This window comes from Stegostoma tigrinum, chromosome 8 (assembly GCF_030684315.1).
Source record: "Stegostoma tigrinum isolate sSteTig4 chromosome 8, sSteTig4.hap1, whole genome shotgun sequence".
Taxonomy (NCBI): Eukaryota; Metazoa; Chordata; class Chondrichthyes; order Orectolobiformes; family Stegostomatidae; genus Stegostoma; species Stegostoma tigrinum.
The window spans coordinates 91989572-92017202 of record NC_081361.1 but is presented as its reverse complement, the minus strand read 5'-3'; the positions used below and the strand labels follow the sequence as shown (position 1 = coordinate 92017202).

The 27631-nt window shown below is 44.4% G+C and overlaps 1 protein-coding gene across 1 annotated transcript in view; it reads left to right on the top strand.

Moving 5' to 3' along the window:
* Positions 1 to 27290, top strand: part of pigk (phosphatidylinositol glycan anchor biosynthesis, class K) — a 129490-nt gene extending 102200 nt beyond the window's left edge. The window contains exon 11 of the mRNA XM_048539193.2: positions 26393 to 27290. Coding sequence (XP_048395150.1) covers positions 26393 to 26509 — 117 coding nt within the window. The 3' untranslated portion in view covers positions 26510 to 27290. The remainder of the gene's footprint in view (positions 1 to 26392) is intronic.
* The last annotated feature ends 341 nt before the right edge of the window (positions 27291 to 27631 follow it).

Genomic DNA, 27631 nt, shown 5'->3' with positions numbered 1-27631 from the left:
TGTCTAAGGAAATAAGGGAGGCTATCACATTCAAAGAGAAGGCATAGAAAGTGGCAAAGACCAGTGGGAAGCCAGAAGATTGGGAAAACTTTAAAGGTCAGCAGAAAGAAATGAAAGATAGATTATGAGCGTGAACTGGTTCAGAATGTAAATGCAGCTGGCAAGAGTTTCTACAAATATACAAAATGAACAAGAATGGCTAAGGTAAACGTTGGCCCCTTAGAGGATGAGAAGGGGTGATTTAATAAAGGGAAATGAGGAAATAGCTGAGGTATTGATCAGATATTTTATGTCGATCTTCACAGTGGAGAATTCAAATAACATACCAGTAATTGATTACAAGGAGACAAAGGTAGGTGAGGACCTAGAAACAATCATTATCACGAAAGTTAGCGTTGGGAAGCTAATGCAGCTAAAGGTAGACAAGTCTCCTGGCCCTGATGGCATCCCAAGGTATGAAAAGAGATGGCGGGAGAAATAGCAAATGGGCACAAGGTAATTTTCCAAAATTTGCTGGATTCTAGGGCAGTTCCAGCAGATTGGAAAACAGCAAATGTGACAATAGACAATAGGTGCAGGAGTAGGCCATTCGGCCTCTCGAGCCAGCACCGCCATTCATTATGATCATGGCTGATCATCCATAATCAATGACGTCACTGTTTTAAAAAAAAGGAGGCAGACAAAAGACGGGGATTTATAGGCCGATTAGCTTAACTTCTGTAGTGGGGAGAATGTTTGAATCTATCATCAAGGGAGAAATAGCAAGACATCTAGATAGAAATTGCCCCATTGGGCAGACGCAGCTGGGTTGATGAAGGGCAGGTCATGTTTAACCAATTTACTGGAATTCTTTGAAGACATTACAAGTGCATTGGGTAGCCGGGACCCAGTGGATGCCGTGTATTTTGATTTCGAAAAGGCATATGACAAAATGCAGCATAAAAGGCTGCTGCATAAGATAAAGGTGCATGGCATCCTGGTCAAGGTATTAGCATGGATAGAGGATTGGTTAATTAACAGGAAGCAAAGGGTGGGATAAATGATTGCATTTCTGGTCAGTGGTCAGTGACTTGTGGTGTGCCTCAGGGATCAGTCATAGAGTAATACAGCATGAAAACAGGCCCTTCAGCCCAAACAGGTCCACGCTGACCATGGTGCCCGCTCAGCTAATTCCACTTACCTGTATTTGGTCCATATCCCTCTAAAACCTTCCATTCATGTACTTATCCAAATGTTTTTTATAATGTTGCTATTGTACCTGCCTCAACCACTTTCTCTGGCAGCCCATTCCATATATGCAGCACTCTCTGTGTGAAGAAGTTGCCTTCAGGTCCTTCTTAAACCTTTCCCCTCCCACCTTAAACCTGTGTCCTCTAGTTTTCAATTCCCTATCTCTGGGAATCCTATCTGTGCCCCTCATGATTTTATATACCTCAAGGTCACCCCTCATTCTTCTACGTTCCAAGAAATAAAGCCCTATCCTGACCAACCTGTCCCTATCACTCAGGCCTTATAGTCCCGGCAATGTTCTCGTAAATCTTCTTTGCACACTTTCCAGTTTAACTATGTCTTTCCTATAACAAAGGTGACCAAAACTGTCAGTACCTCAACCAATGAAGGTTGGCATGCGAAATGCCTTCTTCCCTACCCTGTCCACCTGTGACCCCACTTTGAACAAACTACATACTTGTACTTCTAGGTCCCTCTGTTCCACAACACTCCTCAGGACCTTACAGTTTATTGTATAAGCCCTTACCTTGCTTTGACTTTCCAAAGTGCAACTCTTCACACTTAGCTGTATTGAGTTGCATTTGCCAATCCTCAGCTCACTTCCCTACCTGATCACGATCCCTCTGTAACTTTTGATAATCTTCTTTGCCATCAGTGATACCTCCTAATTTTGTATCATCTGCAAACTTATTAATCATGCCTTGTACATTCACATCCAGATCATTTTTGTAAATATCAAGTACTAAGAGACCCAGCACCGACCCCTGTGGCACACCAGTAGTTGACAGAATCAACCTTCAACCAACATCTTCTGCTTCCTACCATTGAGCCATTTTGAATCCAATTAGCTGGATCCCATGTGACCTTACCACCATGACTAGCTTGCTGTGCAGGACCTTGTCAAAGGCCTTACTAAAGTCCATATAGACAACATCCACTGCCCTACGTTCACCATCCTCTTAGTTACCTCTTTGAGAAACTCTAAAAGGTTTGTCAGACATGACTTCCCGCCCACAAATCCATGCGGACTATCCCTAATCAAACATTGATTATGCAAATATTGGTTGATCCTGTCCCTCAGTATCTTCTCCAATAATTTGATGTCAGGCTCACTGGCCTACAGTTCCCTGGCTTGTCTTTGCTGCCTTTCTTAAACAATGGACAAACATTAGCCACACTCCAGTCTTCCAGACTTCACCAGTGGCTAAAGATGAAGCAAAAATCTCTGCAAGGGCCCCTGCAGTTTCTCCCTTAGCCATGCACAACATCTGCAGATGGACTTGATCAGGCCCAGGGGATTAATGCGATCTGAGGCAGCTAACACCACCTCTCTGGTAATGTGTATGTTGTCCAAAACATCCTGACTTTCTTCCCTTATTTCCTTAGCATCCATGAGTCTCTCCTCAGTAAATACAGAGGAGAAATATTCATTAAAAATCTCCCCCATTTCCTGTGGCTCTGCACAGAGATGACCATGCTGATCTTTAAGGACATCTATTTTCTTCCCAGCCACCTTTTACTCCCAAGAGAGCTATAGACCCTCTTGGGATTATCTTTGATCTTATCAGCCAGATTCATCTCATACCCTCTTTTTTTTCTCTTCTGGTTTCCCTCTTAAGTGTGCTTCTACACTCTTTATAGTTATCTAAGGATTCACTTGAGCCCGTTAGCTTAAACCCAATGAATGCCTCCTTGTTTTTCCTGACCACCGCCTCAATATCCCTCATCAGCCAGGGATCCCTAAACCTGCCAGCTTTTCCCTTCACCCTAACAGGGACACACTGTCTCTGGACTCTTGATATCACACTTTAAAAACCCTCCCACTTGCCAGTCATTCCTTTTCCTTCAAACAGACTCACCCAATCAACTGCTGCTAGATCCGGCCTAATGACCCCAAAATTGGCCCTGCTCCAGTTCAGCACCTTAACCTGTGGACCTGTCCTCTCTTTTTCCATAACTATGTTAAAACTAAAAGAGTTATGGTCACTACACTCAAAGTGCCCTCCGACTGACACTTCAGTCACTTGTCCGACCTCAATGAACATAATCCCAGTCTGCTCAGTCTCTCCTCATAAACCAACTCTCTCAACTCCCGAATCAACCTAGTGAATCTCCTCTGCACCCCGTCCAGAACCAGGACATCCTTTCTCTAGTAAGGACACCAAAACTGTACACAGTCCTCCACGTGTAGCCTTACCAGCATCTTGTACAGCTGCAGCATAACGTCCCTGTTTTTAAACTCAATCCCTCTAGCAAAGAAGGACAAAATTCCATTTGCCTTCTTAATTACCTGCCTAAGTTGAGCTCATATCTGAGATGGCAAAATTCTGATTGATGGTGACATCTTTCTGTAGCATCTATAAAATCTCACAAATCATAGAGCATAGAACATAGAACAGTTCAGGCCCTTCGGCCCATGATGTTGTGCTGACCTTTTATCCTACTCTAAGATCAATCTACCCTGCATACCCTATGTTTTACTATCCTCCATGTATTTATCCAAGAGTCGCTAAGTCTCTAAAGTCTCTGACTATCCACTCTATCTATGCCTCTCATCATCTTGTACACCTTTCCAGAGGACAAGAGAGGAGTCCACAGTATTGTTGCAAGAAAAATAGAGGGTGTTTGCCTGGTGTCCTGGTCTCCCAATTAATGCTACAAAAACAAATTTGTTGTTTATTGATCTCAGTCTTCACATTTCCCTCCAAAGTAACTGTGGGACAGACTTCTGAAGTACCTTGGCACGGTGGCTCAGTGATTAGCACTGCAGCCTCACAGCGCCAGGGACCCAGGTTCAATTCCAGCCTCGGGCGACTGTCTGTGTGGAGTTTGCACATTCTCCCCGTGTCTGCGTGGGTTTCCTCCGGGTGCTCCGGTTTCCTCCCACAGTCCAAAGATGTGCAGGCTAGGTGGATTGGCCATGCTAAGTTGCCTGTTGTGTTCAGGGGTGTGTGGGTTATAGGGGGGTGGGTCTGGGTGGGATGCTTCAAGAGGTGGTGTGGACTTGGGCCGAAGGGCCTGTTTCCACACAGTAGGGAATCTAATCTAATCCCGAGGTTAAAGGTGCTATATAAATGCAACTGCTTTTTTTGTTTCTTTCTGCGTCTGATGTGATGGGAATCTTGAGTGGGGTGGGCGCTCGATGAAATGAACCAGTCACTCTCTATCCAGCCTTTGATGGGTGTGGGTGTATCGCACAAAACGATCCCAAATCCTGCAATAAATCAATAAACTTGCAAAGTGGGAAATGGAGGGGGGGGTGCAAGAAGAGACACATAGAAAATAGGAATGGGGTGGGTATTTGGCCTTTTGAGCCTGCTGAGTTTTTAAATATGATGTTTATTGGGGATGAATAATGAAGGAGCCTCACTGTGCATCCAGTGGCATAGTTCCTATCCTGATGACACTTTGAGATCAATAATGGGTGCCTGAAATGGAATATGTTCTGTTCCCCAGAACTAACAATTCCTGCTTCGATGAGCACAGAAATACGTTTCTGTTGAGACTTTGCAATCCTGGCGGATTGCCACTCGCAAAATTGAATTTGAATGGTTTGCAGATAGAGTGAAAGATCAAAGAACCTGCTGGTAGACATCTTGAGTCTCATCTAGTTGTGGCCAATTTCATGCTCGGTAGTTGCATCAGCAAGTTAGTGAGGTTTGATTTAACAGTTTGAAGCTATTGCAGTCAAAAGAAAATTAGTGTTGCCATGTTGGTAGATGGCTCCAGTGTTATGTCAGTACATCAAAAATAAATGTATTTGTTGGACTGTAAAATGTTCTGGCAGCTGTGGCTCACTGAGTGTCCCTCTTGCTTCTGAGTCAGAAGGTTAGGAGTTCAGAGCCTGCTGCAAAGGGCTAGAATGCAAAAACGTGACTGTCATGTCCATTGCAGAGGTGAGGGAGTACTGCAATATCAGAGGTGCTGTTTATTTCAACTCAGATGTTGAACTGAGATGTTGTAGTGATGAAGAGAGATTGGATAAACTGTGACTGTTTTCCTTTGAGCAGCAGAGACAGAGGGGTGGGCATAATTGAGGCGTATAAAATAATAAGGGGGCCAGAGACAGGAAGGAACTTTTCCCCTTGGTGGAGGGACCAGGAGCATGAAGTTAAGGTAAGGGCAGGAGGTTTAGAGGGGATGTGAGGAATTCTTTTCCTCACCCAGAGGGTGGTGGGGTTCACTGCTTGTAAGGGTGGTATGGGCAGAAACCCTCGTAACATAGAAGATAGAACTTTACAGTACGGTACAGGCCCTTCAGCCTTCGATGTTGTGCCGACCTGTCATACTGATCTGAAGCCCATCTAACCGACACTATTCCATGTACGTCCATATGCTTATCCAATGACGACAAATGTACCTAAAGTTGGCGAATCTACTACATTTAAAATGTACTTGAGTATGGCTGAAAAGAAAGAGGCTGTGACAGTGTTTTGCCCTGCATTCATCAGGACAGATGCACGAATACTGTATCTCAGATGGAGCAGCTATTTAAACTGCATTGGAGCAGAGAGTTGATTGGCTCACAAGTTGATTCTGTCAAACCAGTCAGCACCCTTTTCTGATGCAGTGTAAACTCTGTTGAGTGTGGGGCAGAGTTTCGAGAGCCTGCCTCTCCTTTCTCAGTAGCACGTCAGTAATGCTTAATTGACTGTAAAATACTTTGGGGGCATTCTGAAAGGTAATGCAAGAATCTGAGAGTCCCCTTTTGTTTTGCTGACAAGGGAGAAGTGAAAATGCTGTTATGTTGCAGTGCTAACCCAACAGTTGTCACCTCCAATCCAGGCCTCACTGATGCACTCCACATCCCCATTCCTGAGTTCTGTTATCCCTGCGTTGTCTTCCAACCTTGTATCCAGGACTCTGTTTGCTTTACAAACCTGGGAAGGCCTACGTGTCACATGTCAAATGACCAGATAAGGAAAATACTGAATAAACTTCACAGTTTGAGCAGCATCTGTCAGGAGAAACTGAAGTAGAGTCTTATTTTGAAATGTTAACTCTTTCTCTCTGCACAGATGAGTTTCTCCAGCATTTTCTGCTTTTATTTCAGACTTCCAGCAAGTGCTGTATATCAGGGAACAACTGTGGTAAAGTGGATTGGGGTGAGTTGGAAATAGGAAATCACATGATACTCCCTCCTGGAATCTGTCCAGTTAAAAGTCAGTGATCCTGTCTGGGCCGATTGTGGTGCTTTAGTTCAATCATGATTGTAGGCATTGCTGGGTAGGCCAGCATTTATTGCTCAGTGGGCAGTTAAGACTTAACCACATTGCTGTGGGTCTGGATCAAATGTAGACCATAGAACATAAAACATTACAGCGCAGTACAGGCCGTTTGGCCCTCAATGTTGCGCTGACCTGTGAAACCAATCTGAAGCCCATCTAACCTACACTGTTTCATTATTATCCAATGACCATTTAAATGCCCTTAAACTTGGTGAGTCTACTATGGTTGCAGGCAGGGCATTCTACACCCTTACTACTCTCCGAGTAAAGAACCTACCTCTGACATCTGTCCTGTATCTATCACCCTTAACCATGTATAGATTGCAGTTTTCTTCCTGAAAGGAGTTGAGGAACCAGACAGGGGTCTAGGCCCGAAACGTCAGCTTTTGTGCTCCTGAGATGCTGCTTGGCCTGCTGTGTTCATCCAGCCTCACATTTTATTATCTTGGATTCTCCAGCATCTGCAGTTCCCATTATCACAGGATTTTAATGAGAACTGACACACCACCAGGCCAGAATTTTCTGGAATTCAGATTTCATAATTGGCATAATCCCCAGAATATTAGCTTGGGGTCCTGGGTTACTCATCCAGTGATATTGCCATTACACTACCATCCACTTTTTTTAAACAGTTCTGTTGGATCTTGGAGCTTCAAGTTCCTAGGAGTAAACATCACCAGTAATCTGTCCATGACAACACTACAGTCAAGAAAACACAACACCTCTACTTTCTCAGAAGGTTAAGGAAATGCAACATTGCCACAATGACTCTTAGCAATTTTTACAGCTGCACCATAGAAAGCATCCTATCACAGCTTGGTATGGCAACTGCTCTGCCCAAGACTGCAGGACATTACAGAAAGTTGCCCAGTCTATCACGAAAGTGAGCCTTCCTTACATTGACTCCACCTACACTTTCTGCTGCTTCTGGAAAACAGCCAACATAATCAAAGATCCCTCCTACCCAGGTTATACTCTGTCCCCCTCCCTCCCCTTTCCATTGGGCGGAAGATACAATCAGCTGTATGTACCAACCTCTCGTATTTTAGAGTTAATCTTTCCCTGAACCTCCCCTGTAGCTGTAACACTATATTCTGCATTCTGTTCTATTACCCTGATGCACTTATGCAAGGTATGAGTTGTTTGGTTAGCATGCAAAACAATACTTTTCGTTGTATCTCCGTACATGTGACAATAATAAATTAAATCAAATCATCCCAAATGGGAAAATGGGGCAGTAGGGTTTACTGTTTCATCCAAATGGCAGCAGTTTTGACAGGGCAGCTGATCCTTGCTGGTGCACTGGAGTGTCATCCTAGCAGGAGTGGGGACAGAAATCATAAACACAGTGCAGTTCCTGATCCAGGAATCCAGCCACTAGCTGGACACTGACCCTCCAAGGACCCCTGCTGTTGAGCTCTGATCTAGCTCCCTACCCCAATCCCTGGAACCCAGACCTTTTGACTCCAAGTGCTACCTACTGAGTCACTTTGTTGGTGGGAACTAGACAGAGTATTGCAAATCTCTGGAATATTGTATTCGATCGCCACTTTAAAAAGAGGCATTTGGATGGCAGGAAGCACGGTGAGTTAAACTAGAAATAATGAGGAATATACAATTATACAAATGGTGTCAGAATACCATTTCTCTAATTTGTATGTCCGTAGATCTGACCATCGAAGGCAGAGTTAAATCCCAGCAGAGTTCAGGAGCTGTAGGCAGGTTTTTGGGACCCCCTATAATGTAAGCCATTTGACATTTCAGAAGATAGATGTGGAAATGGCTGGGATTTGATGGCTTGCTGTGCTGGTTCAGTAAACTTTCTGGTAGGCTTGTTGTTGAAATGTTGATGGTGATTATTGCCTCAGAAAGGGCAGCACGGATGATAAAAGGTTTTTTTTCTCCACCCCTCATCCCCATGCTCATTATTGCTGATCTCAGTACAAGGTCACTCGCCCAATCTGCAGTGTTCACAAAGGGACCTGAATGTTGTTCAGATTCAGAGCCTTTGACACTTTTCTCTGACGCTGTGTGATGCAGAGCCGGATAACCGGATTAATAGACAGAAAAACCCAGGGCTGAGTTGGAAGAGTAACTAATGAGGGATATCACAGCTGGAGTCTTATTCGTTTGGGTTTGATCATTTTTAATGTTAGGATTGCACTCTTGGAGGCGAACAGAGTGGAAATCTACTAAGTCCAGCCAGTTCCTACCTTGTATCCCTTCATCCAAGGACATACCTCAGGAATAAAAGCCAGAGTTTGCATTTATATAGGGCTTCTCAAGATCTTAGGATGCCGCAAGGCACTTTGCAGCCAATAAATACTTTTGAAACACAGTCTCCAGTGTAATGTGGAAAGCCGGCAACAATTTGTGAATGGATAGATCCCACATTTAAAGTAAAACAAATGTCTTGGGGATACTGCAGTTAGCACACTGTCTGCAATGGGGAAATGCATTACGCCAAAAGGACATTATAACCACCCTCCTTCATTTAAGCTAAGGTTGTTGGCAGGGGTATTGGATTTATTGACTGACAGCCACTTGCTCCCTTAGAGGGATCGCCCCTCAATTCAAACCGATGTCCCCTCGTGCTAGCCATCTCTATCCGAGGAAGTCCACCCTATCTAATCCTCTGATCATCTTGTATGTCTGTATTAAGTCACCTCTTAACCTTCTTCTCTCTAACGAAAACAGCCTCAAGTCCCTCAGCCTTTCCTCATGAGACCTTCCCTCCATACCAGGCAACATCCTGGGAACTCTCCTCTGCACCCTTTCCAATGCTTCCACATCCTTCCTATACTGCGGTGACCAGAACTGTACGCAATACTCCAAGTGCAGCTGCACCAGAGTCTTGTACAGCTGCAACATGACCTCATAGCTCCAAAACTCAATCCCTGTACCAATAAAACCTAACACACTGTACACCCTTCTTAACAACCCAATCAACCTGGTGGCAACTTTCAGGGATCTATGCTACTTCCCCGTTCTTTCATTCACACTCTCTTGCTTCAGTTAGTCTCTCTCCTCCAAGCCTTTTATGTAAAGGAATTGATCCTGGATTACCTCTAAGCTGTGATTCTGAAATCTCCATGTCCTGAAAGTACTAGAAGTGCCATCTTTGCAATTGCGAAGTGATTGTATGTGTGTATAAAGCAGTGATGGCAATCTGTACTACCCAGCTTGCCACTATTACTGTCCTTTGAGATGTGCAGGAGTCGTCCTCATCGCTAATCCACTATAGGCATCAGGGGTTTCTTTGCGATCTTGAAGAGCAATGAGAGCCTAGATGAGAGAGAATAAGAGAAATGTGCTGCTGATGCAAAACTTGATTTGCATCTGACTGTGCCTTTTAAAAGAAAAACAGATAGTTAGTAGACAGTAGGACACACAATTTGGTTGAGATCGCTTGGTTTAAAGAATGATGTGATACTCCATTTAGTGCCATTAGGCATTCTGCTCAATTTTGTGCTGGCGGATTTCTGTCGGGGAGTAGAATGCATAATATGGTGGGATGATTAACTGCGCCTTTCACTGTCATCACAGCCAGGGGATATTTAAAGTAGCACTGGGACCTATAAGACAGTTTCATGTCAGAGCTGTCTGCCACTGTGAGGACAGACCAGACTGCTTCCAATCTTTGCTGTGATGATTGGCTTGGCAGCAAATGTTATTTATGCAAGGCAGATAATCCCATGTGTTTTCTCACACGAGCGTATCACTCCATACCATTAAAGTGGCTGTTTGTAAAAGCACAGCTACTGAGAATGGCTGCATAGAAACCCTAGGCTATTCAGCCCAACTGATCTGTACTAGTTTGTGGTCACTGTGCATGACTTTTCACATCATTTCATCAAACCCTATCAACCTACACTTCACTTTCTCATTACTTATGGACCGGAAGATGTAGGAGCAGAAATGGACCACTGAGCCCATCAAGTGTGCTCCACCATTTGTTGAGATTGTCGCTGATCAGATAATCCTCAAATCTGCTTTCCTTCTAACCCTAGATTCTGTCACTCATGTTTATCTTAGCCTTGATGGTAGCACACAACCCAGCCCGACAACAGTAAAGAATTCCTCATATTCACTACCTTCTGTGAAATTCCTCCTCATCTCTGCCATAAATTCCTCATTCTGAGATTGTGTCCTGTGATCCAAGACTGTCTCAGAAAGGTTAACAACCTCTCCGCATCTACCCCTAAGAATCTTGCATATTTCGCTATTTGCCTGAGCAGTTCCTTGTGGCATTAGCTACCACATTTGAGCTACTCTGTAGAAAACAGGATATTTCTGAATTTCTTATTGGGTTTTCTTGTAGTTATGTGGAAGCATTGTCTCTATATCTACCCTTTATTAAACCCCTTTCCTTTTATTCTGTCATGGGATGTAGGCATAACTGCCTAGACCAGCAGTTATTGTTTGTCCCTAGTTGCCCTTGAAGGTGGTAGTATGATGCCTTCCTGAATTGTACCTGAGTGCATACCAGTACACTTCTGACTTGTATCCCGAAGATGATGGACAGATTTGGCGAGTCAAGAGGTAAGTTACTTCAGGATTACTAGCTTCTAAACTATTCTTGTAGCCACAGTATTTAACAGACTGTTCCAGTTTCAGTTTCTGAATTAGTGGTAACCCCCAAGATATTGATAGTGGGTTATTCAGTAATGATAATCCCATTGAACGTCAGTTAGGTTCCTTCTCAGTGGGAGATGACCATTGTTGGATCTTCAGTGAATGACTGTTAGTTGCCACCTGTCAGCCCAATCCTGAATGTTGTCTAAGTCAGAGATAACAAGGTGTAGAGCTGCATGAACACAGCAGGCCAAGCAGCATCAGGGGAGCCGGAAAGCTGACGTTTCAGGCCTGGACGCTTCTTCAGGAAAAAAAGGAGTCATGCTAAGTCTAAGTCTTGCTGCATATAAACACGGACTGATCGAGAATCTAAGGAGCTCGGAATGGTGCCGAATATTGTGCTGTCGTCAGTGAGCATGAATTTAGACCTTTATTGGGCAAAAGAGCTGCAGTGTGTTCAGATATGTTGGTTCTGGTATCATTCTTGAAAGTCCTTTCTTGCATTTTCTACATAGTTTTTATATCATTTTTGTACTGTGGAGGCCTCAACTGTGCACAGCACTCTCGCACAGCTCTGTGTGGTCTATCAAATTTTAACATAATCTGTTTGCTTTTGAATTCTGTTCTTATTAAAGAGAAAATGAAAGCAAAGGCAGAACATATTAAGTTTGAAGCTGAAGTTTGGTGAGAACTCTCTTAGCAGGCTGTCTGTTTTAATCCTATTGTCTTTATTGTTTGCTATATTGTATTTTCAAAATGTCCATTAACAAAGAATCTTTTCTTTGCATAGTGCCTTTTGCTGCCTCTGCACATCAAAAAAAGTCTTTTCAGCTATTGTATTATTTTTAGACTGCAGTAATATGGGGAAAGCAGCTGCCAATTCCTGTGCAGCAATCTCCCATTATTAGTCCCACGTTATGGTACGGATAATGCTTCATTAGAATTTCAGAGCGAAGGCAGCTGAAGACACAAGTGCGTGTTGGCGGAAATTGGAGATGTGCAAAGGGGAGCAGCGCACATATCTCCAAAGATGATACAGTTTGGAGCTGGAGGAACACAGCAAGTCGGGCAGCATCGGAGGAGCAGGAAAGTCGACGTTTCGGGTTTACGCCTTTCATCAGGACTGGGGAGAGGGAAGGGAGCTGGGATATAAATAGAGGGGCGTTGGGGCTGGGGGAAGGTAGGTGGGATGGCGATAGGTGGATACAGCTAGGGGGTAGTGGATATAGGTCAATGGGGAAGGTGGGGTGGATAGGTGAGAAACAAGATGGACAGATTGTGTCAGGTTGAAGGAGGCGGGAATGAGAGGGAGGGTTGGGCCGGGGGTGAGGCTGAAGGTGGGGAGATTTTGAAACTGTTAAATTCTATGTTCAGACCATCGGGCTGTAGACTTCCCAGGCGGAGTATGAAGTATTGCTCTTCCAGTGCAGGTGGTGTCATTGTGACACTGGAGGAGGCCCAGGATGGACATGTCACCCAGGGGCTGGGAGGGGGTGTTAAAATGGTTGGCAACCGGAAGATGTTGTCGATTACAACATACAGAGCATAGATGCTCCACAAATTGGTCCCCAAGTCTATGCTTGGTCTCACCGATGCAGAGGAGACCATATTGGGAGCAACGGATATAGTAGACCAGGTTGGAGGATGTACAGGTGAACCTCTGTCGGATTTGGAAAGGTTGTTTGGGGCCTTGGATGGAGGTGAGGGGTGGTGTGTAAGGCCAGGTGTAGCACTTCCTGCAGTTGCAGGGAAAGGTGCTAGGGGTGGTGGGTTTAGTGGGGACTGTGGAGCAGGTGGGGGAGTCATGAAGAGAGCTGTCCCTACAAAAGGCAGATAGAGGTGCGGAGGCAAGCATCTGTTTGAAGGTGGGGTCGGATTGCAGGTGGCAGAGGATGATACACTGGGTGTGGAAGTTGGTGGAGTAATATGTGAGGACAAGGGGTATTCTGGTGGAAAGTGGAAGCGGAGGAATTGGGAGTAGGGGATCACATTCTTGCTGGAAGTTGGGTGAGAGGAGGTGTAGTTTAGGTAGCTGTGGGAGTTGGTTGGTTTGAAATAGATGTCGGTGCTGAGACAGCTCCAAGAGATGGAGACAGAAAGGTCCAGGAAGGGGAGGGAGGTATTGGAGATGGTCTAGGTGAATTTGAGATTGGGGGTGAAAGGTGCTGGTAAAGTTGATGAACTGTCCAAGCTCCTCATGGAAGCATGAGGCAATGCTGATACAGTCATACATGCAATGGAAGAAGAGGTGAGGGATGGTGCAGGTGTAATTTAGGAAGAAGGACTGTTCCACATATTCTGTGAAGAGGCAGGCGTTGCTCGGAGCCACATAGGCACCCCTTTAGTTTGCTCTCTCCTATCGCCAATGATTCTGGAACTACAGGAGGCTGCAGAATGAGGAATGGGGTGAGTCCGTGGAGGACAATGAAAACAAGCGTGAGAATGTTAAAATCCTGGTATTGTCAGGCAAGGCACACGTGTGGGTCAGCAAGCAAGAGGTGGTGAATAAGTGATTGAGAGTAAGGATAGTGAGCTCAAGATTAAAACGGACTGAAGGTTGGGATGCCATTCGGGAGAACACAGCATAGGAATCCAGCTTTGCGCTGGCAAAGCCGTAGATACTTAACCAGAAGATGAGCTGAGTAAAAGGCTGAGATGGGGAATGTTACAAGGTGGACATGAATGGTCTTGGAGATGGGGTAGCTAAGGGATTGGAAGCTCAGGTTTGGGTTCATTAAGACCTCAGTATTGTTAATGATCTGGGTCAGCCTCAAGGCAGTGGTCAGGCTGCTGGCTGGAGTCAGTGGCGAGGGAATGGCATTTACAGTAGGTTCAAGAACAATGGCTTTAATCTTCACAATATTTAGTTGAATGAAAATTCCTGCAATTGACAAGCAACTACCACCAGCAGTATGTTAACTCTTTCCCTGCTAGATCCATGTCCACATGGAAATCGCTGTCTTACTTTGGCACCCTGAAAATGGCCAGATTTTATCTATCACATAAAAATAGCATTAATTTTTGTGTGTTTGACAGAGATAATTATCAGCACTTTTCTGAGGGAATTGATTGTACCCCAAAAATGGGAGCTCACTCACCATCTGATTCAGTGTGAGGTTTGTGAGATCAGCTGGAACTATCAGGGTCCCTTGTGTGGTAGATAATGGAATCTTTGGGAATTGTGTTTCAGACTTTGAAAAGGCATTTGGTAAAGCTCTGCATCAAAAAGTAGGAGTGCCCAGCAATGAAGGGGTTGATGTAGGTTGGCAGTTAATCATGGGGTTTCTAATCTTGACATGATGTGACAGACATGTTCCACAGGTAGTTGAGTCAGCAATTTCTGTTTTTGTTTCAGATTTCTAGCATCCACTAGTTCTTTATTTTCTGACGGCTGTGTTAATGTTGTATCAATTACATTAAGGTAAAGATAAAACAGTCGGTGACTGTTGGTTGTCTTAATATCTTATCGCAAACAAAAAGACTACTTGTGGCACAGTCCCTACCTCAAGTTAGAGGTTCAAGTCCCATGTATTCTAGAAGTCTGTAATAACATTGCTGAGCAGGTTGATTAAAATATCTCCTCGTGGGGCATGTGATTGGTCTACCCAATTCCCTGTGGTTGTATCCATGTCGAGTGCTCCTTGCGAAGGAGAACAAGTACCCATTTATGTATTTGAGACCATCCATGACCAATGGGTATACAGAAATTAGAATAGACCATCCCCTCCCCTGACAAACACAAAGCCATTATTTTGTTTAAATGTGCTAAGCTTCCTTTCACAATTTGTCTTTCTAGAGTTGTCGCTAGTACAGTTTGTTTTGATTTTTTTTCCCCAAAAGGCCCAACAGTGTACTTTCAGCCTCCCATGACTGGTGGAACCACGGGGATTTGAGTGCACCAATCCTGGGAATGCTACTTAATATAGATGTTGGGAAGTCATGTTGAGATTGTGCAGGACATTGGTGAGGCCTCTCCTGGAATATTGTGCACAGTTTTGGTCACCCTGTTACAGAGGGATATTATTAAGCTTGAGAGGGTTCAGAAGAGATTTACTAGGATGTAAAAACCAAAAGAATTGTGGATGCAGGAACAAAAACAGAAGTTGCTGGAAAAGCTCAGCAGCTCTGGCAGCATCTGTGAAGGAAAGAAACAGAGTTAACGTTTTGGGCCCGGTCCCCTCTAGAGTTCTGAGGAAGGGTCACCAGACCTGAAATGTTAACGCTGATTTTTTTCTTCACATTTATCAGGATGTTGCTGGGTATGGAAGGCTTGAGTTATAAAGAAAGGCTAGATACACTGGGATCTTTTTTCACAGGTGTATAGGAGATTGAGAGGTGACTTTATAGAAATTTATAAAATAATGAGGGGTATAGATAGAGTTATCATTCCTTAGGTTGTGGGATTTCAAGACTAGAGGGTGGAGAAAGATCTATAAAGGACGAGGGCAAATTTTTGACAGTGGTTTTTCGCATGTGGAATGAACTTCCCGAGGAAGTGGTGGATATATGTACAATTAATATTGTTTAAAAGACATTTGGACCAATACATGGACAGGAAATGTTTGGACGGATATAGGCCTGGAGCAGGCAGGTGGGACTGGTTTAGTTTGGGATTATGGTCAGCATGGACTGGTAGGACTGAAAAGTCTGTCCCCATGCTGTACGACTCCATGATAAACTTCCTTTCAAGTTTTTATGTATTGATATAGAACTCCAAGGAGCTGTTAAAAACTCTCTTCTAATCAACCTGTTCAGAAGTATTATTACACACTTATGGAACAGGTACGACTTGAGCCCCTGTCTCTTAGGTCATTTTGTTCCTCATCAGTTTGAAAAAAAAAGCAGCTTCGGGAGCACTTCCCGTTTGAATGATTGTCATTCCTTAATTTCTTAATTTGCATGAAAGAGTATGGAGCGAGACAGGGGTGCTTGTAATGTTGTGTTAATGTCCCTCCCTCTGGGCCAGGAGGCCTGGATTCAAGCCCCAACTGCTCCAGAAGTGTATCTCAATATCCCTGAACAGGTTGACTAAAAATAGTTATAAAGAGAGACAGCTGGGGCACGGAACCATTGGTTGGTCGGAAGCAAAGAGGCGTAATAATATATCCGTAAATAAGCCTATCAGGAAAAGGATCTGTGCCTAGTTTCATGTTTCACTATCTGGTTTGGATCCATTTGACATCTGACTGGGATAGCAGCTTTTCACCTTGTGTATTCATGACTTGGACATAAGAATAATGTGTTGCGTATTCATGTTTGCAGATCATAGTAAGCTGTGTTGATAGGAGCAGGGTTACAAAGGCTAGTTGCCAGATTCTGAGTTGATTGCACAGAAGTGTCAAGTCATTTAGTTGCAGTCGAACAGAGACAGACTGGAATGTTATCTCCATATTTAGAGACTAAGAGCTGTGGACAAACAAAGGGAATTAGGCTTCCTTGTGTTGAAAGGAAACCAGTGCAAAATACAGAATATAAGCTCCCAGGCAAGTGAAATGTTGGCTTTTATCCTGTTATAGAAAACAAAAGTGAGATAGCAATGGTCCATATCAAACTCTTTCTGAAGTACTACCTTCATTTCTGAATATCGAACCCCAGGAAGGATATATTGGCCATTGAAGTGTTACAGCACAGATGAAGCAAAATTATTGAGAGCCTAAGGGTTATATTGTGAGGTGATGTAGCAAATTGATTTGTGTTCCTTTGAGTGTAGAAGATTGATGGGGAAGTGGTGATCTCATTGAGATGTTAAAGGTGATGATAGGATTTGATTGCAATTTTATTTTGTTCCATTCAGTCCCATTTTGTAAGAGTCACTGGTACAGCCAGCATTTATTCCAAATTCAAAAGTGCCTATTAGCAGGTGACATTGGGCTGCCTTCTGGACAATAGAGTGTCTCGCTGGCCATTTCAGAGGACTGTTCAAGCCCACAGCAATGTTGGGTTGCTCAGTGTGGACGAGCTAAAGACTGCATCTCTGAAGGATTTTAGTGAGCCATTCCTCAGGTAGATAAGGGGAATTCTAACTGGGAAATCCTAAACAAGGAGGCAAACTTGTAAATTTAAGCAAGACCCTTTTTTTCACTATGTGAAGAGCAATGGAAATCTACAGTCTTCTGGTCCCAAAGGCTGGGCCACTGAAACTCTCAGGACTGAGCTTTTGGTGAGGTTAGGCTGTCAAGACTTTTAGAACAGATGGAGATAAATGAATCCACCGTGATCAATAAAATATTGCAACAGGCCAGAAGGGGCTGAATGTCCTCCTCTTGTTCCCAGTTTCCTGATATCCTGAAGCCTAGTGAGTGGAGGAATGGGGCAGATTTGTGGCAGAGCATAAGTTGGTTCCAAATGGAAGAAGTGTAGGAGGAGTGTGAAGACTAATTGCAATTTTAATATCATGTCAATTATTTTGAGAATTATCACTTTGCCAAAGGTGATATTATTTGACATTCAGTGATGTTACCATAACGGAATCCACTGCTATCAACATCCTGAGGATTACCATTGACCAGATCAGAAACTCAACTGGACCTGCCATTATAAATACATTAGCTATCAAGAGCAGATCAGAGGTTAGGAATACTGCAGCAAGTAACTCACCTCCTGACTCCCCAGAGCCTGTCATGATCTACAAGACACAAGTGAGGAGTGTGATGGAATAGCCTCCACTCGCCTGAGGTGGGTGCAGCTCCAGGAACACTCAAGGAGCTTGACACCATCCACGTGTTTGATACCACATCCACAAACGTCCACTCCCTCCACCACTGACACTCAATAGCAGCAGTGTGTATTATCTACAAGATGCACTGCAGAACTTCTCCAAGGATCCTCAAAGCACTTTCCAAACCCCAACTGCTTCCATCTAGAAGGACAGGGGCAGCAGATACATGGGAACACCAACCCCTGCAAATCCCCCTCCAAGTCACTCACCATCCTGACTTGGAAATATATCGCCGTCCTTCACTGTCACTGGGTCAAAAACCTCCCTAACGGCATTGCGGGTCAACCTACAGCATGTGGATTGTAGCAGTTCAAGAAGATACCTCACCACCGTCTTGGGGGGCAATAAATGCTGGCCCGACCAGTGAACTCATCCCATGAGTGAACGGATTAAAAAAAGCCCTGGATAGGTGGTGGTGCATTGGTAATATCACTGGGCTACTATTGCGGAGCCTTATGCAAATGTTCTGCTATGGGTTCAAGTCATGCCATGGCAGATGTCAGAATTTGAATTCAACAAAAAAAGTCTGGCATCTAAAGCCAGCCTATTGGCAAGCAAGTCAATTGTTGTAAAAATCTATTATTCAACTAATGTCCTTTGGAGAAGGGAATCCGATGTCCTTACCTGGTCTGACCTACACGTGACTCCAGACCCACAGCAATTCGGCTGTCTCACCTCTGTCCTTTCGATTGGTCCTTGGTTGTTTGTCTCATTCTTAGGCAAGCTAGGAAATAGATTACCGTGTGTTATAAATTAGTGAAAAGAAAGCTTACCCGTCGATTGTAACTTTGTGTAATAGCCACTTTCGTATTGTGTTAATTCCTAGATATATCTGATAAAGACAATTGATTGGAAAGCTGGGCTGGCTTCCTGCTGTCTCCGAGCCAATTTTGATTTATTTCTTGGAAGCGATAAGGATAAAACTTGCTGAGCAAACAAATCAGGCACTTTACCCTTACTGCCAGTGCTGTGTGGGACATGCTGTGAGAAATTGACTGCACGCACAATTTGAGAGAATAGTCATCGGTGCTATTCTGCCAAGGTGGTTAAAGCTTCACCCTCTACACAGAATTAGGTGGAGTTCAGAATTGTAGCATGGCTTTTGGCCAAAGATTCTGGACAAAGATTTTAACCCCAAGGAAAGAACTTAGATTTTATGAGTTAGGACAATGATGTAATAATTAGTTTTACAGAGATATTGAGAAATAGTTGTGAAGGTGGGGGACAAGTTACAGCTGTCTCCTTGCACTTGCATTAGTGTGAATTTATCTTTTCAGCTTTGAGCGCAGGGACGGCTCCTGTTTAATGGCTCATTAGACAGATGGCACCTCTGCCAATACAGTATTCCTTCCAGTCAGTACTGCCTGAGTCGATATTTAAACTTTAATCTCCAAAGAAGAACTTGAATCAAAAGTCTTTTGACTCAAAGGCAAGAGTTGGCACTCTTTGAACCACAGCTGACACTTACTTAAGTTTAGACCTTGTCGGTAGAAATGGACAGTTAATGCGGCAGAGATGTCTCTCAGTTGGAGATAACAAGGCATAGAGCTGGATGAATGGAGCAGGAAGGCTGACGTTTCAGGCCTAGACCCTCCTTCAGGAAATGTTTCCTAGGCCCGAAACATCAGCCTTCCTGCTTCCTTGGTGTTTTTGAGGATGGTCCTGTCAGACAGAGCAGTAGGCTGGGATGGCAGGGCTGGATGGGGCAGGGTCTGGTGGTTTTTGGGAGCAGGGAGTAACTTGCCATCTCCGCAGGCAAGAGAGGGGTGTTCGGGAGAAGGAAGCCAGGCCAGGGAGGGCCGATAATGTTCCTTGAAAAGCCAGGACAAGAAACTCCAGCCTACACAAAAATATCGAAACTCAGCAGGTAGGGCAGGAATGATCTGTAGCTTACACGTATTCAGTGCCCACACCTGACAGAAATCTGCGTATAGTTAGTTTGTATCATGTTGAAAAGATTTGCCAATGGCCATAAGAAATAGGAGCGGGAATAGGCTGTTCGGCTGATCTAACACTCCCCAAATCCATTTATCTGCCCTTTTCTCCATTCTTTCAAGATTCCATCTATCTCAGCCTTAAATATACTCAAGGACTCTGCCCCCACAGCTCTCTGTGGCAAGGAGTCCCAAAGACTGTCAACCCTCTGAGAGAAGAAATTTCTCCTCATCTCAGTCTTAGATTGGTGCCGCTTCATTCTGAGACTATGCCCTCTTGTCCTAACCTCTCCCATGAGGGGAAATATCCAAGCTGGCCACTTCATCAACCTCCAACCACAAACTCATAGAAACCTTGAAAATTCTAACAGGACTAGACAGGGTAAGTGCAGAAAGGCTCCACAACCAGTTTAAGGATGTGGCATAGGCCTTTCGGGACTGAGATGAGGAGAGATTTCTTCACCCAGAGAGTGGTGAGCCAGAGAAATTCTCCGTCAGAGAAAACTGTTGAGGCCAAAATATCGAATGTTTTCAAGAAGGGGTTAGATATAGTTCTTGGGGCTAAAGGCATCATAAGGTATAGGGGGAAAGCAAGAGCAGGGGCCTGAGTTGAATGATCAGCCATGGTCATATTGAATGGCAGAGTGGATTGAAGGGCCGAATGGCCTGTCCTTTGTTTATGTTTCTGTGTAAATCAGAACAACAGACACATGGTTGGCCTCCCATCCACTGCCTTTTGTAAACTCAAGTCTGTCCAAAATTCTGGTGCCTGTATCCTGGATTGCAGTTCCCACAGATCCTCTTACTTCAAATCCTCAAACCCTTACTTGCTGTGAGGCCCCTTGTCTCCACCTGCCCAACTGCGTCAGCCAGAGCCCAGTGGTCAGCTCCCTTGCCTCTGAGTCACCGGTTTGGGAGTTCATGTCCCTCTCCAGAGCTTTGAGCATAGAAAAACATGGTGTATATTTCAGTGTAACTCTGAGGGAGCGCTCCACCATCTGAGGTGGCGTCTACCAGATGCTATTGTTCGCTTGTCTGTGAGACGCTGTGGAGCAGCCTGCAGCTTGTTTACACACAAGCTCCTCCGTCTTTAATCGAGAATCAGCATCACCTCGGCTCTGATGCCCGAAGTGACCAAACTCATTAAAAATGTGTGCCTGCTGAATCAAAACAAAAATATTTGAATTCTTCCAGGCGAGCGGCTAAAAGACTGGGATGGACACAAGGTCATCGATCAGATTGTTTAGGCCGCACTGTGTGAAGGTGCTTCACAGCAAAATGGCCAAGGGTAGAGGCAATTTGTCAGAGAGGTCAGGTGCCACTTATAGGGGAGCACACATCTGATGCTAATAAATGGAATGATTGATGAGACAAAGTGGATGATGAAAAGTGCAAAGCACCCTCTACAATGGACTTGCATGTTAATTGGAAGATTTTAAATGCAGCAACCGCACAATATAGATTACTGTTCGAGACTGGCTATCCCAACAGAATGTTAATAGGCTGTGATTTCCAATTTCTCTCTTTCCCTCCATGTGTATGCACCGTTTTCCAAAGTATTTGAAGTGTGAAGCATTGCAATGAAAGCAGGTGGCTGCTGCCACATAATTGGAGCTGAAGTTCAATTTAATCCCACAACAGGATTTGAAATGCGTTTGCCAAAAAAAAATCTGCGCACCTCACCGAGCACATAGGATATTTTAAAGAGCAATCTCCCGTTGAATATGGTCAAATTGTGCGTTGTAACTGGCTCAGATTGAACTCTGACGGGTTCAGTGCTATCTGTTTCAATGGCAAACACGGACGACAGTGGCTGAACTAACACAACGCTGCATGCATAAAACAATTTCATCTCGTCTTTGTTTTTTTTCTGCCTGAACTCTGCGCAGCTTTTATTTTGTTCAATGTTTTAACTCTTTAAAGGCCAGAATCTGTCTTGCATACAAGTGCAATAATGGGTTTCAATACCAATAAGACCTGACAGTCATACCCACAACCTTCAACAGAGGCACAACCAACATGCATCTAAATACTGCCTTCAACCTGCTGAAACCTTCAGAGGGCTTTCCTACCTGACTGAACACTTTACCTAATAGGGCAAGTGGCTGAACGCTGAGTCAAAGAGGTACTTGAGTTAAAGGATAGGGGCTTAGTGGGTGGTATGCTAGAGCCTAGGACCTAAACTGGAACAGACGAGTGATGGAAATTGATGCTGCACAAGACGAAGAGAATGGAGTTCTGAAGGAGGTGACAATTGAGCCAAAAAGGTGCTCACTGCTTCCGATCGGGGAGAGAGAGATTATGTGATTTAGAACGTAGAACATAGAACATTACAGCACAGTACATGCCCTTCGGCCCTCGATGTTGTGCTGACCTGCCATACCAATCTGAAGCCCATCTAACCTACACTATTCCATGTACGTCCATATGCTTGTCCAATGATGACTTAAATGTACTTAAGGTGGGCGAATCTACTACCATTGCAGGCAAAGCAATCTATATCCTTACTACTGTCTGAGTAAAGAAACTACCTCTGACATCTGTCCTATATCTTTCACCCCTCAGTTTAAAGCTATGCCCCCTCGTGCTCGCCGTCACCATCCTAGGACAAAGGCTCTCCCTATCCACCCTATCTAACCCTCTGATGATCTTATATGTCTCAATTAAGTCACCTCTCAACCTTCTCTCTAACGAAGACAGCCTCAAGTCCCTCAGCCTTTCCTCATAAGACCTTCCCTCCATACCAGGCAATATTCTAGTAAATCTCCTCTGCACCCTTTCCAAAGCTTCCACATCCTTCTTATAATGCGGTGACCAGAACTGTACACAGTACTCCAAGTGCAGCCGCACCAGAGTTTTGTACAGCTGCAGCATAACCTCTTGGTTCCGGAACACGATCCCTCTATTAATAAAAGCTAAAACACTCTATGTCTTCTTAACAGCCCTGTCAACCAAGGTGGCAACTTTCAAGGATCTGTGTACATGGACACTGAGATCTCTCTCTCATCTACACTACCAAGAATCTTACCATTAGCTCAATACTTTGCCTTCCGGTTACTCCTACCAAAGTGCATCACCTCACACATGTCTGCATTAAACTCCATTTGCCACCTCTCAGCCCAGCTCTGCAGCTTCTCTATGTCTCTCTGCGACCTATAGCATCCTTCGTCACGATCCACAACTCCACCGACCTTAGTGTCGTCTGCAAATTTGCTAACCCATCCTTCTATGCCCTCATCCAGGTCATTTATAAAAATGACAAACAGCAGTGGACCCAACACCGACCCTTGCAGTACACCACTAGTAACTGGTCTCCAGGATGAACATTTCCCATCAACTCCCACCCTCTGCCTTCTTTCAGCAAGCCAGTTTCCGATCCAAAATGCTATATTTCCCACAATCCCATTCCTCCGCGTTTTGTACAATAGCCTACTGTGGGGAACCTTATCGAACGCCTTGCTGAAATCCAATTCCACCACATCAACTGGTTTACTCTCATCTACCTGTTTGGTCACCTTTTCAAAGAACTCAAGAAGGTTTGTGAGGCACGACCTACCCTTCACAAAACAGTGCTGACGATCCCTAATCAATTTATTCTTTTCTAGATGATTATAAACCCTATCCCTTATAAACTTTTCCAACACTTTACCAACAACTGAGGTAAGGCTCATTGGTCTATAATTACCAGGGTTGTCTCTACTCCCCTTCTTGAACAGGGGAACCACATTTGCTATCCTCCAGTCATCTGGCACTATTCCTGTAGACAACGACGAGTTAAAGTTCAATGCCAAAGGCTTGGCAATCTCCTCCCTGGCCTCCCAGAGGATCCTAGGATAAATCCCATCCCGCCCGGGGGACTTATCTATCTTCACCCTCTGAAAGATTTCTAATACCTCTTCCTTGTGAACCTCAATCCCACCTAGTCTAGTAGCCTGTATCTCAGTATTCTCCTCGACAACATTGTCATTTTCTACAGTCTATACTGTTGAAAAATATTCATTTAGTGCTTCCCCTATGTCCTCTGACTCCACACACAATTTCCCACTACTATCCTTGATTGGCCCAATTCTTGCTCTTGACATTCTTTTAATCCTTAAATACCTATAGAAAGCCTTACGGTTTACCCTGATCCTATCCGCCAACAACTTCTCATGTCTCCTCCTGGCTCTTCTGACCTCTCTCTTTAGGTCTTTCCTGGCTTCCTTGAAACTCTCAAGCGCCCTAATTTAGCCTTCACATCTCATCGTAACATAAGCCTTCTTCTTCCTCTTGACAAGAGATTCCACCCTGCCTGACAGGTACTTATCTAGGACACCCAGGAGCTTTTCCTTGAATAAGCTCCACATTTCTAATGTGCCCATCCCCTGCATTTTCCTTCTCCATCCTATGCTCCCTAAACCTTGCCTAATCTCATCGTAATTGCCTTTCCCCCAGCTATAACTCTTGCCCAGTGGTATACACCTATCCCTTTCCATCACTAAAGTAAACATAACAGAATTGTGATCGCTATCACCAAAGTGCTCACCTACTTCCAAATCTAACACCTGGCCGGGCTCATTACCCAGTACCAAATCTAATGTGGCTTCGCCCCTTGTCGGCCTATCTACGTACTGTGTCAGGAAGTCCTCCTGCACACACTGGACAAAAACTGACCCATCTATAGTACTCAAACTATAGTGCTCCCAGTGAATATTTGGAAAGTTGAAGTCCCCCATGACAACTACCCTGTCTCTCTCACTCCTATCGAGAATCATCTTTGCTATCCTTTCCTCTATATATCTGGAACTATTCGGAGGCCTATAGAAAACTCCCAACAGGGTGACCTCTCCTTTCCTGTTTCTAACCTCAGCCCATACTACCTCAGTTGACGAGTCCCCAAACATCTTTTCTGCAACTGTAATACTGTCCTTGACCAACTATGCCACACCTCCACCCCTTTTACCATCTCCTCTGTCTTACGGAAGCATCTAAATCCTGGAACCTGCAACAACCATTCCTGTCCCTGCGCTATCCATGATTTCATTTGATTTGATGTATTGTTGTTACATGTATCTGAGTACAGTGAAAAGCTTTGTTTTGCAAGCAGTACAGGCAGATCATAACGTACAAGGACATACAGATCATAGGGTATTTAGACAGAGAGCGATTTTTACAGACCTAAAATTGAGGTTTAAAAGTACGGAACGGCTGTAAGAAATGTGAGAGTAACATCTGTTGTAGAGAGTTTCCAATGAGTCGCTCAGTGTCGGTGCCATCTCATTGGCTCCTCCTTTAATCTGCTACTTTTACTCCATCTCCTCCATGATGCTTTAAAACCATGGCCACCTGTATGCTGCTGCTGCTGCATTCCAGCCTTTAGTGTATGTGACAGATTGTATGCTGTCCATTCAGACTGCTGTCTCCCTACGCACGGTGGCTCAGTGGTTAGCACTGCCACCTCACAGAGCCAGGGACCCGGATCAATCACCCTCGGGCGACTTTCTGTGTGGAGTTTGCACGTTCTCCCTATATCTGTGAGGGTTTCCTCCCATAGTCCAGTAATGTGCAGGTTAAGTGGATTGGCCATGCTAAATTGCCCGTAGTGTTCAGGGATGTGTAGCTTAGGTGGGTTATAGGAGGATGGGTCTGGGTGGGGTGCTCTCAGGGTCAGTGTGGACTTGTTGGGCTGAAGGGCCTGTTTCCACACTGTAGGGATTCTATGATTCTAAACTTTGGTTTTATCTCTATTCAAGTCTGGCAATGGTGGCTAGTTATCTCCAGCAGTCCGAAACAATAACCATGATTCCTTTACAACCTGAATTCTCTGATTTGAAAAATAACATTAATGGGATAAGTCATCATTGGCCATGCCAGTATTTATCGTCCATCCCTAATTGCCCTCAGGGTAGTTTAGAGTCAGTCATATTGCTGTGGGTCTGCAATCAGACCAGGTGAGGTGTCTTTCCCTGAAGGACATCAGTGAACTATATATGTTTTATAGCTCTTTGCTCCAGATTTTATTCAGTTTAAATCATGCCATCTGCCCTGGTGGGATTTCAGTCAGGTTTAACACTGCTGTACACTAACCCATGTCACCTGTGAATTCACCATAGTCCTAGAGGAGGATAGAGCTGCTGTTTCTTTAGACAGAGAGACAGAGAGAGACAGAGATGATTGGTGGTCATTTAGTCTGAGACTGTGAATTCCTCAGAGTGATGGGAGAGATTGAGAAGGACAGCCCTTCATGATAACCTCAGCCAGAGCAGGAATTGTACCCATGTTGTTGGCATCACTCTGCATGACAAACCAGCTGCCCAGCCAAATAAGCTAACCCACTTAAGTGCACAAAAGCTGACGTTTCGGGACTAGACCCTTCATCAGAGAGGAGCCTCTCTGATGAAGGGTCTAGGCCTGAAACATCAGCTTTTGTGCTCCTGAGATGCTGCTTGGCCTGCTGTGTTCATCCAGCCCCACACTTTGTTATCTTGGATTCTCCAGCATCTGCAGTTCCCATTATCTCTGAAGCCAACCCACTTCCCACTTATCGCCTTAACCCAACCCTGGTCTTTCAGCAAATAATCCAGTGTTTTCGGTTTCCTTTCTACTGGTATGCTTGTTTCAAAAAAACACTTGGTGTTAAAAGTCCATGCAGAAAAGCTTCAAATACCTTCTGAAATGTGGTTTTTAAAGGCTGGCTGGTTGACTGTTTCTGTTGAATTGTTTTACAGAAGCCGAAGCAAAAAGACTGGCACCCGCCAGACGGCTTTATCCTGGGCCTTTGGATGCTGATCCTGCTCGTTTTCTTCAAAAGCTACGGGCTGAAGCACCTCAAGCACGTATTTTGAGAGACGTAACAGAACTGGCAATGAGAGGGGCTGATTTCCTTGCCCCAGCCCTTCAAGAAAAGATCAAACACTGAAGCCTTTTGACATGATGCACTGCTGTAAATTATTCTTACTTGGTTTTCATGGAGATTTTTTGTATCTATTTTGGGGTGTGGTTTGAGGGTGGCCCGATGGAAAATGGGGTGGGTATGAGGCTACCATGTGTACCAGTTGGTTGTTGTGTAAACATTTGACTGTAGGTTGGTGCAGAGTAAAGATTCTCCTCGAAACAGAGAGGGTCCTACTCCATTTGCATCTAGTGCTAAGTCACACTGTGGTGTTGGATTCAGATTCCATGACCTCCCACCACTGGTGCAAAAAATGCGATTGCACAGAGACTGCATCTATTCCAATGAAGGTGACCAAAAAATAAATGCTTTGAACTGCAGGTTACATAGGAATAGGAGTAGGCCATTCAGCCCCTTGAGTTCTTTCCTCCATTCAGTGACATCATGGCTGATCTGTGGGCTCGCTCCATGTACCTGCCTTTGGTCCATATCCTTTGCTTGACAAAAGATTATCTATCCCCGATGTAAAATTAACAACTGACCCTGTGCCCATTGCCATTTGTGGAAGAGATTTCCACACATCTACCACCTATAATTGCTTGAGATATTAAACTATATTCTGTAATGCTTGATAAATGATGTAGCAATGTTACCCATGAAGTTTAATTCTTCTGTCTCGACCTCTGGCAGTAAGTTTTCAAAAATAAACAAAAACAGGAAAAGGAATCAAATAACGGCTGAAAGGAGTCTTTTTTTTTGTTGCTTTGGAAGGTGAATGAGACCTTACTTGTGCCTGCGCAATCATGTCACCCGGAACAGTTTTCCCCGTGCTCCCCAGCTCACAGCCACAAAAGCATTGACTTTGAGGGACAGCAACAATGCCAGAGGACCTGTCTTTCAGACCACAAATTAAGGCTCCTCCTGCCATCCGAGATTCATGGTAAAGATTCCCTGGCACTACTTTGAGGCGATGAGCCATTCTTTCAAGTGTTCTGGTCAATATTTATCCCTTGAATAAGCCACCAAAATCCTTGACAGATCATTTGTACACCTATCTTTTTGTTCCTGTGACCTT